The sequence below is a fragment of the Arvicanthis niloticus genome, chromosome 4 (assembly GCF_011762505.2).
Source record: "Arvicanthis niloticus isolate mArvNil1 chromosome 4, mArvNil1.pat.X, whole genome shotgun sequence".
NCBI classification, from domain to species: Eukaryota; Metazoa; Chordata; class Mammalia; order Rodentia; family Muridae; genus Arvicanthis; species Arvicanthis niloticus.
The window spans coordinates 129378617-129397556 of record NC_047661.1 but is presented as its reverse complement, the minus strand read 5'-3'; the positions used below and the strand labels follow the sequence as shown (position 1 = coordinate 129397556).

At 44.2% G+C, this 18940-nt stretch overlaps 1 protein-coding gene across 1 annotated transcript in view; it reads left to right on the top strand.

Annotated features, from left to right (window-relative positions):
• Positions 1–12591: 12591 nt before the first annotated feature.
• St6galnac3 (ST6 N-acetylgalactosaminide alpha-2,6-sialyltransferase 3) overlaps positions 12592–18940 on the top strand; it is a 489219-nt gene continuing 482870 nt past the window's right edge. The window contains exon 1 of the mRNA XM_076933427.1: positions 12592–12724. Within this exon, the coding sequence (XP_076789542.1) occupies positions 12707–12724 (18 nt within the window). The 5' untranslated portion in view covers positions 12592–12706. The remainder of the gene's footprint in view (positions 12725–18940) is intronic.

Genomic DNA, 18940 nt, shown 5'->3' with positions numbered 1-18940 from the left:
GGTGCCATAATATAGCCTGTCCTGGCCTCGAACTTTTCATTTTCCTGCCTCAGCATCCTGAGTGAGGATAATCTTGAGCTTACACACCTAGCTAATGCCTGACCACACCCTTCCATTTAAGAGTGGTAGCCCACATCTCCAGCTAGCACAATATCACCGCCACCACCCTCCCCAGGGCCCTGGAAGAAGGAGTTAACAAAAAAAACCAAGAGCTGAAGGATGGAGAGGAATCTGTGAAATGCTGTCTCTGAACACCAGGGCTGCTGAGCTCAGGAATTCACAGCAGCCAGGGTTACCTGTGCAAGGCCTGCATAAGAGCAAAGCAGTCAAGCACCCAGCATGAAGGGATGAAGGGACCATAAAGCCCCATCCCTCGCCAAGGTGCTGTTGAGTGTGGTAAATTGTAGGTGGTCCATGTTCCAGGGGATGGCCTCACACCAGGCACATGTAAGCAAGCCTCATCAAACTTAGTAGAATGCATATGGAAGCAAGAGAGGGACATGGGAAGATGCAGCTTCCACAGAGACCTGAAAGGGATGGGGGGAGGGGAAGGGTGGGCATGATCAAAGTCCATTACATGTACATGGAACAGTCACAGAATAAACAAAAAATGTTAGACACATTCTCTCTGCCTTTCCCCCCTCCCAGGCCAGGAGTAGTAGTTGAGACGCAGCACTGGTAATTGTATACTTAAAATGGCTTTTGTGTTTGTTTATTTCTTGATTATTTGCAAAGTTACATCAACCACTAGGCTGTTGTAAAAGCATTAACATACCAAAAACACAAAATCCCAAATAAATAGGGTGACCAAGAAACAGATTTTGCATGTGTTAATACGCAACAGTGTTTTCTTGCTCAAGGCCTTCCCGGGGCCCATCCGTTCTGATGACATGTCGTGCATTACACTGGACACCCCTGCTTCCTTCCCGCCTACAGAGAACCATGACCTACATAAGTAGGAGACACACACAGCGCAATTAGTCATCTAGCCAGTGTATAATTTACTTGTGTTGGTCTGATGTGCAAGTTGGTTGACTGTGTTACTAATTCTTGGGTTGTCAGAACACTTTGTGGAACTGCTAAGTACCGTTTGTGAGACAAGCGGTAATTTGCACGTACTGAGCGTGTGCTGCCGGAGATGACCCAGCACACTCAGGAGCCTGATTAGAGAGTCAGCCAGACAAATGAATCTGAGGATGGTGGGGATGAGCAACAGAGCCCCAGGGCATGTGAGCATTAAAGGAACTGGGTTTTCATTTGGTGACGAAGGGGAGGTCTTAGGGCAGTAACCCACAAGAGTCTAGAGTGGCACTGAAGTTCACACTTGAATTCTGCACCTTGTTCTCAGCCTCATTCTGGCACACCACTTGCGTTTTATGTTAAGGTATAGATTATTGGTCTAGTCAGCTTGAGGTTTGGAATATCTTGAACACGGGGTATCTGGGCACATCTTTCTGAAGGATAGAGCTGAAAGAAAACTTTGCAAGGATCCAGGGGCATCTTACTAGCTAGTGTGTCATGGCTGTCATTCAAGACAAACCCTTCCCTGAAGATCATATTCCCCCTCCATTTCTAGCTCATACCAGCAGCACTAGAAGGAAGACATCGTGCAGGTGGTTTAGTGGTTGGGAGCATCGTTTCTGGCACTGAGGGTCCTGTGGAAGTTCCCTCTCAGATGCATTTTAAAGTGACCTTGATCGATGCCAACACTGATTTGTCTTGTGAATAGACCTGCTTCCTAATTGCCCTTCAGCTGACCCCACAACACATCACACACGTTCAGTGAAGTCACTCTGTCTCTAGGGCTGCAGATAGGAGCTGCCTGATAAAAGGAGAATGCTCAGCCCTGAAGGGGATGGAGACTAGTTACTGGGTGGCTCACATCAGAACTCAGTGCCATGCACACACATGCATACACACACATACACACATACACACATACATACATACACATACACATGTGCACACACACATACACACATACACACATACACACATACACATACATAGACACATACACACATGTACACACATACACACATACATATGCATAGACACATACACACATACATACATATACATACACATACACACATGCACACACACATATACACACATACACACATATACACATACATACACACATGCACACATATACACACATTCATACACACATACATACATACATACACATACACACATGCACACACACATAAACATACAGACACATACACACATACACACATACACACATACATACACACATACATACACACATACACACATACACACATACACATACACACATACACACATACACACATACATACACACATACACACATACACACATGAACACACACATACACACATACACACATACATACACATATGCATGCACACATACACACATACATACATACACATACACACATGCACACACATACACACACATACACACATGCACACACATGCATACACACACACATACACATACACACATGCACACACATACACACATACACACATACATACATACACATACACACATGCACACATACATACATACACACATGCATGCACACACATACACACATACATGCATACACATACACACATGCATACACATACACACATACACACATACATACATACACATACATGTACACACATACACACATATACACACATACACACATATACACATATACACACATACATATACATACACACAAATACACATACATACACACACATACACACATACACATATGTGCATGCACACACATACACAGGCATACATGCACACATATACACATACATACACACACATACAAACATATATACATGCACACATACACACATATCTAGAGAGCTGCGCGCTGATTTACATGGGTCATGCCGAGAGAGGGTGGCACATTCAAGAGGGACATGAGACTGATGAGAGAATGAGTCATGTGTAGCAGAAGGGCTTTAATTTGCCGCAAGAAGAATTTCAGGCTAGGTAGAGGGGGATGCATGGTCAGAGCCCTGGGGCCATGTTCTAAGGAAGCCACAAAATTCCTCTGCCAATAAGATTTTCTTTATTCCAAGATGGACCTAGCCAGTCCCATTCTGTTTAACACAGAAGTACAATTCAGGGGGGTCTAACTAGGATAGGCTGGGCATTTGTGTAGCAGCTGGGGCTGCTGTGTAAGCTCTGGAGCCTTCTAGAACAGAATTAGTTGGTGATGAGGGGCAGGCCTCTATGCTTTCACTTTCTCTGGTCCCTTTCTGGGAAAGGTGATTGAGTTTTTGAATGTTCAGAAAACAAAAAGGATACTAAGAAGAGTGTGACTAAGAAGGGAAAACCTATTGTGGAAAGATGATCATCCAGAATATTGAAAGGAGCTTTGACTGTTTGTTTGTTAACAATCACCACTGTGTATACAGCTGCCTAGTGCTAATTTGCACAAGCCCCGGCCAAGAGAAAGACAGTTGGGCTGCGCTGCAGAGGAAAATGGAAGGAAAATAAAGGATATTTAGAATTAATGGCTAAGCATTTCATTTTAACGCACAGAGTATATTTTAATGGAATATAATGCCCAGGGCTGAAGGAGAAATAATAAATATTAAATTTGGAAACAGTTTAAAATTGCTTATTATTTTTAAAGATTTGACTCATTGACAAATTATTTGGGGCGGCTCATATTCATCCAGCATACTCCCATGAATGTCTTTTATGTGATTTTCCACTTGACTGAGTTTATTGAGTGTGTGAATAAAGTGTTACCATTAATCACAGTTTCTATGTTGTGTAAGGGGGGTGGCTCAGCCAGCGGCAGAGCCAGGTTAGTGTCCGATGTTTCCAGGTGTCTGTGAACAGAGGTAAAAGCTTCTGGGTTTTGTTTTTTTAAGGACAAAAGATACAGTTGCAAGCCTTGGGAGAGAAAACAGGTGCTGCATCAGGAGAGGTGGGCCAGCTGCCTGTTGAGAAAGCTTGGCTCGCCTAGGTGCAGAGTTGAGCATAACCCAGGACCGTTACCTTTTTATGTTACTCTGTGGTAACAGGGTTGGTCATAGGAGATAGGTGGAGTCAGCATTCATATCTACTAGGAACTGCTATAGAATAAAATTTCACACTCTTCACAAGTCTTGTCAATCACTTTGAGTGTTTCCATTTTATTCAGACAAGTAAGTGAGCCGAACAGTACTTTCTCAAGGTAAAATAGCACCCCCCACCCCCACCATGGCATTTAATTTTCTTGTTAAATTTAAAGTGAAATTGGGGAAAGATTGTTGCAAAAGAATGATTGGGTAAAAATGAAGTATTAACATCAAAAACACTGAAAAGCCAAATCAAGCCAAAGTGTACACATATGAAACCTTTGACCGTATGGAGGCAAATGTGGGTCTTTCACAACTTGAGGTTTTCATCCAATGGCCATATCAATCAATGCGTTTCCCTTAAAAATACAGACACACTGGCTTAGCCAGAAAGGGGCAGTTTACTATCTATCACCTGCTTTTAACTGGCAGAATTTTATTACAATTCACAAATGGAGTCAGATGTGGACAGCTATCTTACAGAGTAAGCTGATGAAAAGGAATAAAACAGACATTTGTCTAACACTGTTGAGACCTTATGCTTGTTCTGGATATTGCTGAGCTCAGCACTTGGAGGGGAGACGGAATCTGAGTTAGAGTATGCCATTATTTAGTGTGTAACATCTTATTTCTTAATTATAAAAGGGTCAGTAAAAGTTGCAAGTTCAGTAAATGTTTAATGCTTCTGAAAATCTAGGCCTCTTCATCTATCCAGCAAAAATAGATTTATACACAAAATTCTATTCATTTTACTTTTAATGAAAATAAAACGTGGACAGGCAAATGGAGCGATCACAGCTTAAGTCACAGAGTTATGTTTTTTGTTTTTAAACTGGGATGAGGACCAGATTAGCTCAATGTACTGTACTGATCAAAGCATGCTGAGGGGGACTGGGGAGATGGCTCAGGTTATGAACACTTACTGCTTGCTCTTCCAGAGTTCAATTCCCAGCACATACTCTGCAATATACTTCCACATCTACAGTGCCAGTGTTAGGGAATGTTCAGCCTCAGTGGCACCAGCATATGCATGCCCCAACGCCACATAAACACACATGCACACATGTGCTCATAACCCCACACAGACACACACACATACACAGACATGCCCATAACCCCACATAGGCACACATGCTAGACCTGCAGACTGCTTTTGTGCACTCAAAGACTTAGGGATAGGTTGAGCATTTTTAAAGTGGAAAAAAAAAACTAAAGGAGAATATTCTGTAACACAGAAGAATGTTGTGGAATGGACACTTTCAGTGTGCTTAAATTTAGTTTGGTTGGCACACAGCCATTTAGCCATTTGTTTATGTTTTCAACTGCTTTCCTGTAGCAATGGCAGAGCTAGAAGGAGTTGTGACAGAGACCAAATGGCTCACAAAGTCTAATATTTACTATCTGGGTCTTTCCTGGGAAGGCTTGCCAATCCCCGAGGTAAAAGAGTAATGGGAAGTGTGTGGGAAGTGTGGTGGAAAGGACTGTGTTAGGCATGACAAGGTGCCATGCTTTGGACATAAAGGAAGCCACTGAAGGCTTTGAAGATAGGAACTGACTTGCAGTAACAAAGGTCATTCTGTGGGCTTCTCTGAGCGCCTTCCCAACCCTTTCTTCTTTGGATTGGTGTTTTCCCTGTATCTTTTCTAGAATAGCACAGAGCACACACAAAATCTGACAGTCCAAGGTGAATCCCTAGACATGAAGAATTACTAAAAATCTTTCTTCTTTCCAGAAGGCTTGTGACACCAAGCCATCTCAGAAAAATAATAATGGTTTCATCAAGATGCAGATTGCAGGAAGAGCTTAGCCTTGGGACCCTCTCCTGTAGGTGGCTCCGTCAGACCCACCATGAAGGCTTTTTAAATATTAAATTTCCCCCATAATATTTTCAGGGAAGCGTGTGGCAGGGAGCATGTTTCCAAGAGGAGAAATCTAAGAGCAGTGTAGCAAAGCACACTGAGGAGCACCTCACAGCAAAAGAAAATATCTTTGGGAAACTTGGTGAGAAAGTAACAGACTCAGCAATAATGGAGCTTTGGAGAATCCAGTACAAACCAGATTTAAATGACAGGCCAGGGCTGCCAGTCATATTTACTTTGAATTGATTATATTTAGAAAAAAAAGAATCCTAGGGAGGAATTCTTCAAGATCTGAATAAAAGTTGCATTCTTTCTATGTAACAAAAATTAGGTAAAGGATATTCATTTTAGACTTTTATCTTTTAATAAGAAACAGGTTTCTTCTTTTCTCCCTAATTCATGTGAAAATGTTTTTCGATTTTGTCATTTGAGAAGAGATGAGACCGTTTGTTGAGAAGGGTAGAGTAAGGGCTGGAGAGATGGCTCAGAAGTTAAGAGCACTTGGCGCTTATACAGAGGACTTGAATTCAGTTTCCAGTACCCACGTGATGGCTCAAAACCATCTGTAATTGCAGCTTTTGGGCAACTCTTCTGACCTCTGTGGACACTGTACATACATGGTGCAAATGCATATATGCAAGCATGACACCTTATACACATGAAATAAAAATAAATACCAGTATATTACCATATTCTTTTTAATTTAATTATCACTTAAAGATTCAGCCATCTGTCCACACATAACGACATGCCTGAATATAGACATAGAGGAAGCACCTGGTTTCGAATGTTAAAAAGTAAGGGTGAGGTAGTTTCTAGAAAAAGCTATTTCCTATGCTGACCTGGAATAGAAAAGAATGATTTTCTCATAACACGTCCTAATGGGGCTTCCAGTCAACCCTGATGGAAGTATGATTTATGTAGTGGATGACAAGGAGAATTTTATTATATCTGGAATTCATTTAGCATCTTTACTTGGGAAAGTTTGAGACCAATTAAAACCTTAATAAATGGGCTCTGTTGAATATAAAGATATTAAATTAATGTGTGTGCAGGGTAAAATTGGAAAAGCTATGAGAGTCTGCCTTTAATTCTATCAGGGAACTGTATGTCATAACTTTGAGAATTTCTTGGTAATGGAGCTGTTTATAATGAAACAAAAATGAATTTAAATGGAAAAATTTAGGTCATGACTTCTGATATCTCATGAGTTCTGAGGTGTGCTGATATCTCCCTGGTGACAGGCCAGGTTGAGCTAAAAGATGGAACAATAGAAGCCAAGAGGACACTAGTGACCCAGGGCTCTTTTTCCGAAAGGAAGTTGGCAGTTTGGAGAAGTCGGATAAAAGAAGGGAATCTTTGGTGGGAGGTAATTTTTGTGGGAAGGTGTGAACAGACTGGTTGTGGGGTGAGCTGACTAGCTTTTTCTGTCAACCTGACACAAGGTAGAATAATCTGAGGAGAGGAAATGTCAGTTGAGGAATTGTCTCCATTGTGTGTTGGCCTGTAGCCAACTGTGTAGGGCATTTTTGTGATTAGCGATTGATTTGGGAAGACCTAGCCTTCTGTAGGTGGTTCTACATCTGGGCCAGGTTGAATAAGAAGGCAAGCAGAGCATGCTATGAGAAGCCAGCCACTAGGCAGCACTCCTCCATGGCCTCAGATTCAGTTCCTATCTCCATGTTTTCTGCCTTGGGTACCTGTACATGTTATTCAATGACAGGCTGTTACAGGGAAGTGTAAACCAAATAAACTCTTTCTTCCCTAAGTTGCTTTTGATGATGGCGTTGGTCACAGCAAAATGAAGCCTAGGTTGGGGCATGCCCAGATGGTCACACTGTAGCCATAGTCAAGCAGGAATGAGCACTGGAAGCCAATCCTGCCTTTCTTTTACACCTCTTCTGGAACCCTATCCTATGGGACAGCCCTGCCCAAACTCATGGCAGTTCTCTCTTAGGTTAAACTTTTCTGGACATTCCTTCAAGACCACAGATTCTCAACTGTTCACAGGTGCCTAAGACCACAAGAAACAGATATTTGCATTATGACTCATAACAGTAGCAAAATGACAGTTACAAAGAAGCAGCGAAACAGTCTTCTGGTTGGGGGTCTGTAGCGCACAGCCTCGCCGATAAGGAGAACGGCACACTCAGGATTCTTCTGACAGCATTTATTGAACAGCTCTTCAAGATGGAGAAAAGGGGAAGGATGCCGAGCTCAGAAAGCCTGCTGCTTAAATAGAGCTTTGGGAGACGTGCAGATCCCTCATTGGCTCAAATCTTTCATCCAATTGTCATACTCGGTTTTCGCGCCATGCGCAGGCGCATTCTCAAGTAAAGCTTCCGTGAAGAACTAGGAAGCAGAAGCCTGCGCCATCTTTTAATGGCGAATGCGGCTCCTCACACACTACAACATGAGGAACTGGATTAAAGGGTCACAGCATCAGGAAAGTTGTGAACCACTGCTCCAGACAGACTCAGATGTGTGCATTCATGGTGATTTCAAATCCAGCCAAGTTGAAAATGAAGGTTTATCTGTTCTGGTATCTGAGGTGTAATCACTAGTCCAAGGTTTTCTTACAAGCAAACCCAAGATGATATTGTGAGCCCAAAGAGTGCTGAGTTCCCCACACATGGGCCAGTTGACTGTGGCGTGTAAGATGGCTGACTTCTAAGTTCAATATCCTGTTCCGATGGTGCTGGAGGGTCAAATGAGGTAAAACATCTGACAGCAGGGGTTATGGTTTATTATTAATTTAGGAAACAGGTGCTCTTGGAATTCAGTTACATAAGTTAAGAAGTTGGAGATTATACCTATAGACTAGCTTAAGCTACTCTCCATGTTTGGCCCAGTTTAAAACAAAAATATCCTGGCTACATTTTCCTACCTACCCACAAATCTGGCTGTACCTCCTCCATTCCCTGGTAGATTCAGAACCTGTCTTTATTTCTAACCCAAAGCTTTTCTATTGTAGTCCTCTCAAAGCAGCAGTTGTTAATCCTGTTTTGTAAAATTCTAGACTAGGTTTATCCTAGCATTTCTTGCTTTTGACTTTAGTAAGTGAACCACTACTCCTTGCTATACTAGGTCATAACCTATGAATGTTGATAAAAACTTAACATTAGTCAAATGCTTGCTATACAAGTACATGGATCAGTGTTTGGAACCCCAGAACCCACATAGAACGCCAGGCATGGTGGTGCCTGCCTGTACCTCCACTCTGGGAAAATAGAGACAAGGCGTTGCTGGAACTTGCTGGCCAGATGGCCTCACTGAATTGGTGTGAGATCTTGCCTCAAGATTAAGGTGTGGAGTGGTGATTCTCAACCTCTATGGATCTATGGGCTTGGGGGTTGCATGTCAGATATCCTGCACATCAGATATTTAAAAAATTACACTTATGAAGTAGCAGTGAAATAATCTTACGGTTGGGGGTCGCCAACCGTGTATTAAAGGGTCGCGGCATTAGGAAATGTTGAGAACCACCAGCATAAAATGATCAAAAAAGACACTTAACATCAACATGTATGCACACATGAGCATGTACACACATGTGCACACATAGAGAGACTGTGGAGAGTCGTGCCCAGAAGATGGCGCCTGGCAGGCAGCCAGGCAAAAGCTTGTGCCTGTAAACACAAGCCTTATTAGGAATATATAAACAATTTGCAGCTTTCTCTAGTAGACTGCCCATAGTATTATGCCACGTGGCAGAGAATTGTTGGCTGGCCTTTAGGAGATATAAGCCGGACGCGGAAGGGGAGAGTGTGCTATTTTTGTATCATAAGCTTGAATAAACTGCTTGAGGAAGAAACTCGGGAGTTGCGTTTACTTTCTGCTGGTCAGAAAGGAATAACAGCAACAAGAGACAAGTAAAGCATGAATGTGGGTGGGTGGATGTTCAGTTGAAAAAGCCATGTCAGGGTAGGTGGGTACAGAACCTTCACCAAGTCCTTGCCAATCATGTGTGTTAACTCTTCAGCAGCGGCAGCCTTCTGAGACCCCCTCCCCTCCAAGGATGACCAGAGTCACTCTCTGCTTCAGCTGAGATCTCCTATCTTCAGTGTGAAGTTTGATTCTTTAAATAGATTTCTATCATTTAAAAGTGGTCATGGTGCTGGGAATTGAGGTGAAAATGAACTCACATTTAACTCTGCTAAGGCCTCCCCCTCACCCCCCTCCTCCTCCTTCTTTGTCCCCTTTCTCTCCTCCTCCTCCTCCTCTTCTTCTTCCTCCTCCTCCGCCTCCTTCTCTTATTCCTCCTCTACATCTTCTTCTTGGAAAGAGGTACTTTTTTATTTTTGAGATTATAATTACAAAATTTCTCTCTTTTCTCTTTCCACTCCTTCTTATATATCTCTCCCTGTTCTTCAAATTCATGACCTCTTATTAAAACCTAATTGTTATTACATGCATGTATGTATATACATATATTTCTAAATATGACATATTCAATCTATACAATTTTACCTTGGATGCATGTTGATCTTTCTTCATTGTTAGCAGTTTGCTCCCTGGTGGGGAAGGCCTCTACTGTGTCATGTGTCTCTCATCTTTTCCCCTTCTCTATGATTTATAATCTTACACAGATATCACAGACCACAAAAAATAATCTCTTATTTCTGACAGGTCTTATAGTAACTTAAAGATTTTCCCCTTCAGCTGATCAAATTAATAAAAACTGATATGAATGAATGAGTGAATGAGTTAATGAATGAATGTGGGGTCTAGGAGATGACTCAGTGCACAAAGGCACTTGTCCCCAAGTCTGACAACCCAAGTTCAACCTCTGGGGCCACTTGGTAAAAGTCGTTCTCTGACCTCCACAGACACCTGGTGACATGAGTGTCCTGCTGCAAAGAGATAAACAAGTCTGCTGAGTTTTCCTGCCCTGCTGCCCCACTTAGGGCTACTATTATTGTGATAAAACACCATGACCAAAAGCAACTTGGGGAGAGGACAGAAACCTGCGGTTAGGTGATGATGCAGATGCCATGGGGGGTGCCGCTTGCTGGCTTGCTCCTCATGGTTTGCTCAGTCTTTCTTACAGAACCCAGGACTACCAGCCCAGGGTGAGCCCATCCACAATGGGCTGTCCCTCCTACATCAATCAGTAAATTAAAAAATGCCCTACAGGTTTGCCTACAGCCTGATCTTATGGAGTCATTTTTTTTTTTTTTCAGTTGAGTCTCTCCAGTGATTCTAGCTTGTATCAAGTTAACGTGAAATTAGCCAGTACACCTGCTAAGACCATTTTTAAGGCTGCAGTTTAAAGTATGTGATCTCCATCAAACCGTACTTATAAAATACATCTGCCTTGAAGGCAGAGGGAGGGATGGGAGGAAATGGCAACAGAACAGAGTACAGTTGCCCTGGAGACAGAGCTTGCCTGGGAGCAGGCAGTTTGAACAGGCCTCTAGTCTCTCCAGTATCTTTCCTGTGATTCCTCCTGGGTCTTTCAGTATTGAATGCCCTCAGCAACAACATGCCATTTCTCATGAACAATTCCTGTCGGTTGTGTGTGAGCCATCCCATGACCCTCAGTCCCCCTCAGATCACATGCTTTTCCTGATGCTGTTGTACAGGCCAGCTAGTCTGCCGAGGAGGAGATACTTTAGGGTTTTTTTAGGGAGATATTTAGGTTTTTTTTTGGGGGGGGGGGCTAATTTAATGTTCTGGGTGGCAGAAATGTGTGCATCTACAGAATTTTCCTTCCCCTGGGCATGCCCTCTCCTTGTAGAAATGGTCGTTCTCTTCACAGGGCTGGTTTGGAAGGCAGCCTTTCTTTATTGTCTGTCACACACAAAGAGTCCACTAAGGACCCAGAGAGAACCAGGTTCCCCTTTGCCCATGTCACCTCAGAGTGGATGGTTGAAAAGGACCTTCCTAGATATCCAGACTTAAGAGGAAAGGTAATATGTAACTTGGTTGTTGAAATTTTAACTGGGTTCTCTAAATTCCAAGATTGTAGTACTGAGTAGCAAAGCCCTGTGTCTCATACTCTGTACATACGTGTACACACATGAGCATAATCGTTATACACTGTATATATATATATATATATATATATATATATATATGCACTTTATGAACAACTTGCAACAGGATACAGCAGTCACAGCTGCATATGTTTATGGGCCCATATGCTACACACCTGCACAATGCCACGCTGTGTGAAGGTTTTTTTTCTTTTTTGGAGACCTCGAATGTCCAATCTTTCAGCATCTCTAGCTGTTTGCGCTTTCAAATTGACAGCCAATCAATCAATCATGACAAGAGAAGCACACCACAGAATTCTGCAGTGCCAAGGGCTAGCCCTGAGCTCTTCCAGCTGCTTTCGAAGAATCCTGTGATGGGCTCCATGCCTACATCGGGATGGTGCCAAACAAAGCTAACTTTTTGAAAACTGGCACATCTGTAGGCTATCTGATGGGCGAGTGCAGCTGGAAGGGCCACTTTCTGTCCTCAGGTTACCCAGATCTGGGTCTTCTGAAAGCCAGGCTTTGCATATGTTCATCTATAGAAGGGTTATGGGGGGAAAAAGCTAAGTAGTAGCAGCGGCAGAGTAGCCAGCAGTTGCGGGCTGCACGGAGGGCACGTGACTAGGGCGGGGCCTCGTGTGGCGCCAGCCAGTGGCGGGGCTCGGGGGTGGGGCCTGAGCGCGCAGCTCCCGCGGCCCGGCTCGCTCTGCGGGAATGTGGGCTGGAGTGGTCCAGCTGCGGGGCCGAGGTGCAGCGAGCCACAGGGTCGATCCATAGCGCCATGGCCTGCATCCTCAAGGTAACCGCTCGACTGTGGGCCGCATGCGAGCTCCGCCTGCTGGGTGCGCAGAGGCGTGGAGCCCGCCGCGGTCCCGCCGCATCCTCAGCCCGCCCGTCTCTTCCTGGCGTCGGCTTCCTTTTTGTTCCTTTGGCCAAGGCATCTGGGTGGAGACTATGCAATGTGCGTTGGGCACAGACTGCTTGCCTGCACTGCTGCCGGCTGGCTCCTGCCTGGAAGGAGGAGCTGGGCAGGGAGCGCGCGGCTGCGTGCCGAATGATGGGTATAGCAGGCGGAGCAGAGGGTGCTCTGAGCTTTGGGTCAGGGCAGCCCGCCGCCTGTGGGGGGCCGTGGGCTGAAAAGGAGTGGCCCGGCATGGGTGAGGGGCGCAGCGTTTGAGAAGAAGGGGAGATGGTGTAGAGAACTCATAGCCTTAGCTCCCGGGAACACATAAACTTCTGGGTCCACAGGTAGCCCTGCAGGGATGAGTTTTCTGGGGAACTAGCTTCAGGTGCCGGACTTCAGTTGGAAAAGTTCATTGGATGGAAATAGGTAGAACCTTGGACTTTCTTAGGCTCACGTATAAACAGAACACCTACTCAGAGTCCAGCCCTGTTTTTGCTGAGTTCTTTCAAGACCTGGTTCATTCCACATTCTTAGTGCCTGCCTTAGCCACAGGCTTGAAGACTTTGGGTGGACCTACTTGGTGAGGACCTTCCCTGGGAGGAGTTGTTTCCAACTCACTGGGAAAGTTCACTCCCCATCCCTTTCTGATTTTTCCTTACTGCAGTTATTCAGTTGCCCGGTCTGACTTCATGGATCCAAACATGAGTGGCCTGAAGGTTCCCTATCCCCGAGAGAAAACAAAGGTGTTTGGTTTCCAGCCCGGAGAAGGTGCTGTGTGACCAAGGGCAACACAGAGAACAGTCCCGTGTGTTGTAGCACTTGATAGAGTCTTGGGCTGCCGGTGCAACTGTTCCAGTCATCCTTCCCCAGCATGGAGCGAGGCAGCAGACACTTACTCTAACTTCCCTGGACTTGCTCTTTGTTTTGGAGCACTTTCCAGGACATGGCCAAAGGTGGTAAAGTCAGGAGGAAGTAATCCATTGATAATCACAGAATGCTACTTGAACTGGATCTAGGTCAACAGCATCATCTCTATTTATTCACGCCATTTGCTAAAAGAAAATCGAGGAGCCTGACATGTACTGTTGTTGGTCATGTCTGTCTCTTTTGGCTTTTCCCCTACCATGTATCTTCTGTCTTTGTGTGTATGTGTGATCTGCTGTGGTGGTGGCACTTGAACCTTTACAAATACTAAGCGCGCATCTGGTCACAGGGCTATACCCCCAGATCCCTCGAGGAATCTTTAGCGCTGATCCAAGGGTGCACATAGATCTCATCTAATGCTGTACCCACGTTCCTCACATAGAGGTCCTGCCAGAAGCCCTTCCTTATTTGCCTTCAAACTCTAACCATGAATGAAGACGAATAAAGATCAAACATGTCAAACACATTCATCTGAATTCTGGCTCTGCCTCCTGTCACCTGTGTGGCCTTGGACACATTACACTTCTCTGAATACTAACTTCTTCAACATAAGATCAAAATAGTCACACGTACTTTGTCAGGTTGCTACTGAGATGACCGAGTAGGGATGAGAAGGACTCAGGGGTATGGGTGTGTAATGCCACTGCTTCTCTGATGTCCAGTAATGATGAGTTAGTTACAACATTCTAAACCCTCAGTCTTTCCATAGGATATAACTTTGATTCCCTCATAAGTCCTGAAGGGCCACTGTGCTTGTTTGCAACTCCACTTTTAAGGGAAAGAGTCTTGAGTTTCTTAAACCCAAAGTTAAGGACAGAGTGAGTCTGGATTCCAGTGTCCATCTTAAACGGTCTTCACACTTTAAAACTGTTTTTTTAGGGGTGACTTCAGGGGTCCTTATACTATTCAGTCTCTGCCATTTATAAGCAATGGGATGCCTTTATTCTTTTTTCTTTTATTCTTTTAGTGGTAACTTTGACTGTGCAGCATGATGTTGGGGGTCTGTAAATGTATTGGGTCACGTTCATGCCCAGATCACATTCATGGCCATGCTGGGCTACCGGTAGCCTGCTGGGTGCAGGTTGGACCTACGTGTTCCTGGGTGGTCCGTGAGGATCCGTGAGGATCTTGATAGCCTGTGACATCTTTTTAAAGCTACACTTGGTGGAGTGTTCCAAACAGGAGGAGCACATTCTGTGCAAGCTTGGCCTTTGCATTTGATTTCAGCCTCTCTTCTTCCAAAGTATAGAGAAATATGTGTAATTATTATAATTGACTTTAACTGTGTTGTGGCAAACAGAAATGATAGACTTCTCGTTGTTTTTAATGATTTTTTTTTTCAACACCCTGAACCTAGTTGGGTATTGGAAATAGCCTGGCCTGATGACCAAACTGTCAAGGGGCAGACTCGTAAGGGAACAGCAGATGTAGCATAGGTATTTTGTCTGATGTTCATGGTTTTTCTGTTGTGTGTGCATATATGCATGTCTTTCTTCTGTGTATGCATGCATGTAACTTATATATAGATTAATTATACATTTACACACATATAACACACACACATATGTCTTCCCTCTGTGTGTGTATGTGTGTGTGTGTCTGTATCTGTGTTTATGAAATACTAAAAGAAGGGGTGTGTTGGGTAGTTTTTTGTGAACTTGACACAAGCCAGGATATCTTACTTGAGTCTCACGTGAGAAAAAGCCTCCATTACATTGACCTTTAGTCAAGTCTGTGAGGTGGTTTTTCTTTTGGTGATTAATGTGGAAGGGCTCATCCCATTGAGAATGGTGCTACCTCTGGGCAGAGGATCCTAGGTGCTGTAAGAAAGCAGCCTTGGGTGAGTAGCCCATGAGCGAACAAGCCAGAAAGCAGTGACCCGGTGACCTCTTTAGTTCCTGCCTCCAGGTTCCTGCCCTGAATTCTTGCTCTGACTTCAATGATGGACTAGAAACTATAAAATGAAATCATTCCTTTCCTCCCTAAGTTGCTTTTGGTCACAGTGTTTTATCACAGTGCTAGAAAGAAAACTAAGATAAGGGGTTATTAAATCTGAGGGTTAATATCCCAGTTTACCAAAGAGAGATATATTATGAATGCACTATAAGATAAGAAAGAGGCTCGGGCTATATGTTCCGAGTGCCAGGGAATGACAGGGAGAACCATGAGAAATGAGTTTTGTTTGGGCACATTTACCTGGGTCTTGACCCTCTAATGATAAAAATGTCCTATTCCTGCCATGAGGAAGGCGTGCTTTTCAAATGAGTGCTTTGCAGAAGAATATTGCTTACCTTACTTTGGGAAGAGGAAAATAGTGAGGGTTTTTGAAAGGCAAGGTAAAGCATGGAGGTTTACTGTAACAGACCTGCCACGCTGCAGCCAAGGCCACTTCCCGATGACTGTCAGAGCGGAATAGTGGCTGTCACGAGGGAGCTTGTGTTTTAGAAACGTAACAATCGTGGGCAAAGACTTTCTTATCCAAGGAGAGTGTGTCATCCTTCCTACCTATGAGAACACCACTGCGTTCTCGTGACTGCCTATACCAGGATGGGAATTTCTAAGAGGAGAAGTTGGGACGTTGCAGCTGGTGATGATCTTTTAGGAACACTGAAATGTTCTGTGGAGACACTGTGCATGCCGAGGGGCCCATCTGACCCTGAGTGGAACTCATCCTCCTCCCAGAGCTGGGTTCCTAAGAGTCACTTACATTGTAAAATACACAATTGTTTCATGTCACAAGGGCCCTGAACACAGACACATGGGGTTTAATTATGTCTCACCACTTACTGATTGAACCACAGAAAGTTCTTTTTTAATTTTTAATTTATTACTGCCCTATTTTCCAAAATGGAGGTGACCTTGCATCTCTGGAAAGATGGCCGTTGTAAAGGGAAGTGAGAATATCTGTGTACCGGTTATTCTGCAGGAAACGGCATTCTCAGTCTAGTGTGTCCTTTTCCTGCCTTCATTACGCTGCTCTTCTGCATCGCCCTGATAGACAACGAGCCCTCAATTCTATAGCCACTGTTTACTCAGAGTGGGGTCTTTAGGCTCTCTACTGAATTTCCTGCCTTTAGCTGCCCCAGCCTCCAAAGAGAGAGATCAGAGAGGATCCTGTGGGGTATCCACGCCTTTAAAATTTACTAGGCAAGAAAAGTAGCCTCTTTAATTTGTAGTTGTTAATAAAGTTAAATTTTTACATTTTTAGTAGCCACTTATTCTGGTGTTACAGAGACTTCATAGTTTTATGTAACAAAAACGATTTCTATTTTCTTCTATGATTTCTTTCTGTGGCGAGCAAGTACTGTGGCGTAGTATTTCATACACTTGTGATGTGTGACAAATTTTTGTTAAACTGCATTGAGTTCTGTATCCAGCGCTGGTGTGGACACCAGGCGGACTGTGGCCATGGACATTTGGGAGTTATTTCTGACTTGAAGATTATGTTTTTTTTTTTTTTTTTTTTACCCTTATGAGCGAGCATAAGATATTAAACACACACAGATGTGCATGCCTGAGCTACCTTTTCTTCCCTCTACAGTTATCTGTCCTTATAAATGTATCCAGATGATAAGAAACTGCATAATTGGGTTGCAAAGTTACAAAGTTACTGTCTTCTCATGTAGACTTTTCTCCACCTACCCTGGACTGAACCCTTCGCTGCACTGCTTCAGTTTCAACTTGGGAAAAACTCTGGGCTGTACCCTGCACTCTTGTGCTCATCCCAGAGCCTTGTATTTGGTCTGCATTTTACTGAGCCTCCTTTCTTAGCCTCTCTTTACAGTCTTCTGTTTTCCTCATTGTCCTACAGAGCAGAGCTAAGGTGCAGTGCCCTCAAGTCTTATCTTAGTTCTGTCAGCCCTGGGTAATAACCAGGCTTAGAGTGACCTGCTCATTCTTTCAGAATCTGGTTCCTGTCTTCATGGGTCACCTCTCCACTCAGTCTTGGCCTCCACACACTCACTGGACCTCAACTATGGGCAGCCTGGGGATGAGAGTGTTGAGGTCTGGGGTCCCAGCTGTGAGACCTAAGCCTTGGTTCCCTTAGCTCTGAATTGGTTGTTGAGACTAGAAAAGCGACTTTCTATGAAGCAGAAACTTAGCTGGTCTTTGTGACTGCAGCTGTCAGCTTGGGTTGTTTTCTGCAGGAAATCCCCTATCTGACCTCTCCATCTACAAAATTTCTGCACCATGTATGAGGAACCCTAGGAAACCCTACTCCATAAGCAAGAAAGACAGTTTGTCTAATCCATTTGTGATGGCACTTCTGATACTGCCCAGGCCAAGCCCAGATCCTGCAGCTGCCTGTCTGGAGATGTGGTTTTTGCTGTGTGTTGGTATGCTCTGGGGAATAAATGTTCTCTGGTGTGAGCATGCCCTGTATACAGTGTGCGTGTGCGTGCTTGTGAGAGAGATAGGGAGGGAGGGAGGAAGAGTGTGTGTGTGTGTGTGTGTGTGTGTGTGTGTACTCCGGGGGATGGATATGCATGCTCTGGATGTCAGTACTTTCTGAGGCTGAGGCTGAGCCTGCCCTGGCCTGGGTGTGAGTGGCAGGTACCGGCAGTCCTCTTTGGATTAGTGTTGACAGTAGCAGTCAGCAATTTATTGGACAGTTGAGTCAGCTGGCTGGAGATTGACCTAAGAAAACTATAATAAATAGAGTCTAGGAAAGCTAAGTAACCTGTCCCAGGTTCCAGAAGTGGCAGAGGGAGGTTGATCCCAGGCCTGTGTGGCTGTTGGGACTGTCTCTGACCTTTGTTGGCAGTAAAGGAATTGACTTTATGTACTGTCTTCTACCCAGGTTCACTTGGTGGGGGACCTCTTCGAACATGTTGTTTTTATTTGTGTCTTCCTCAAAGTTGCTGTGTGATTTTGAAACTAGAGGAGGGGGAGGGGCAGAGAGACTGGAGAGATAAAGAAGGTGGTAATTCTGTGTCTAAAAGCGAACAGCCTGTGGACTGGGGCAAGTCAAGCCAAAGTTCAGCCACATGTGCTAGCAATTTTGAAGGTGGGAGGGAGGGGGTGGAAGCTTGTGGGAGACAGGAACGGGGTGAAAGGGTGGGGGATGTGATTGAGGGAGGAGGTGGGGGAGAGACAGAGGCGGCAGCGAATTAGAGTAACTCAGGCGCCTCCAAGGCTCTGGGAAGAAACCTCAGCATTTTAAAATTTATAATAATATAATTATTA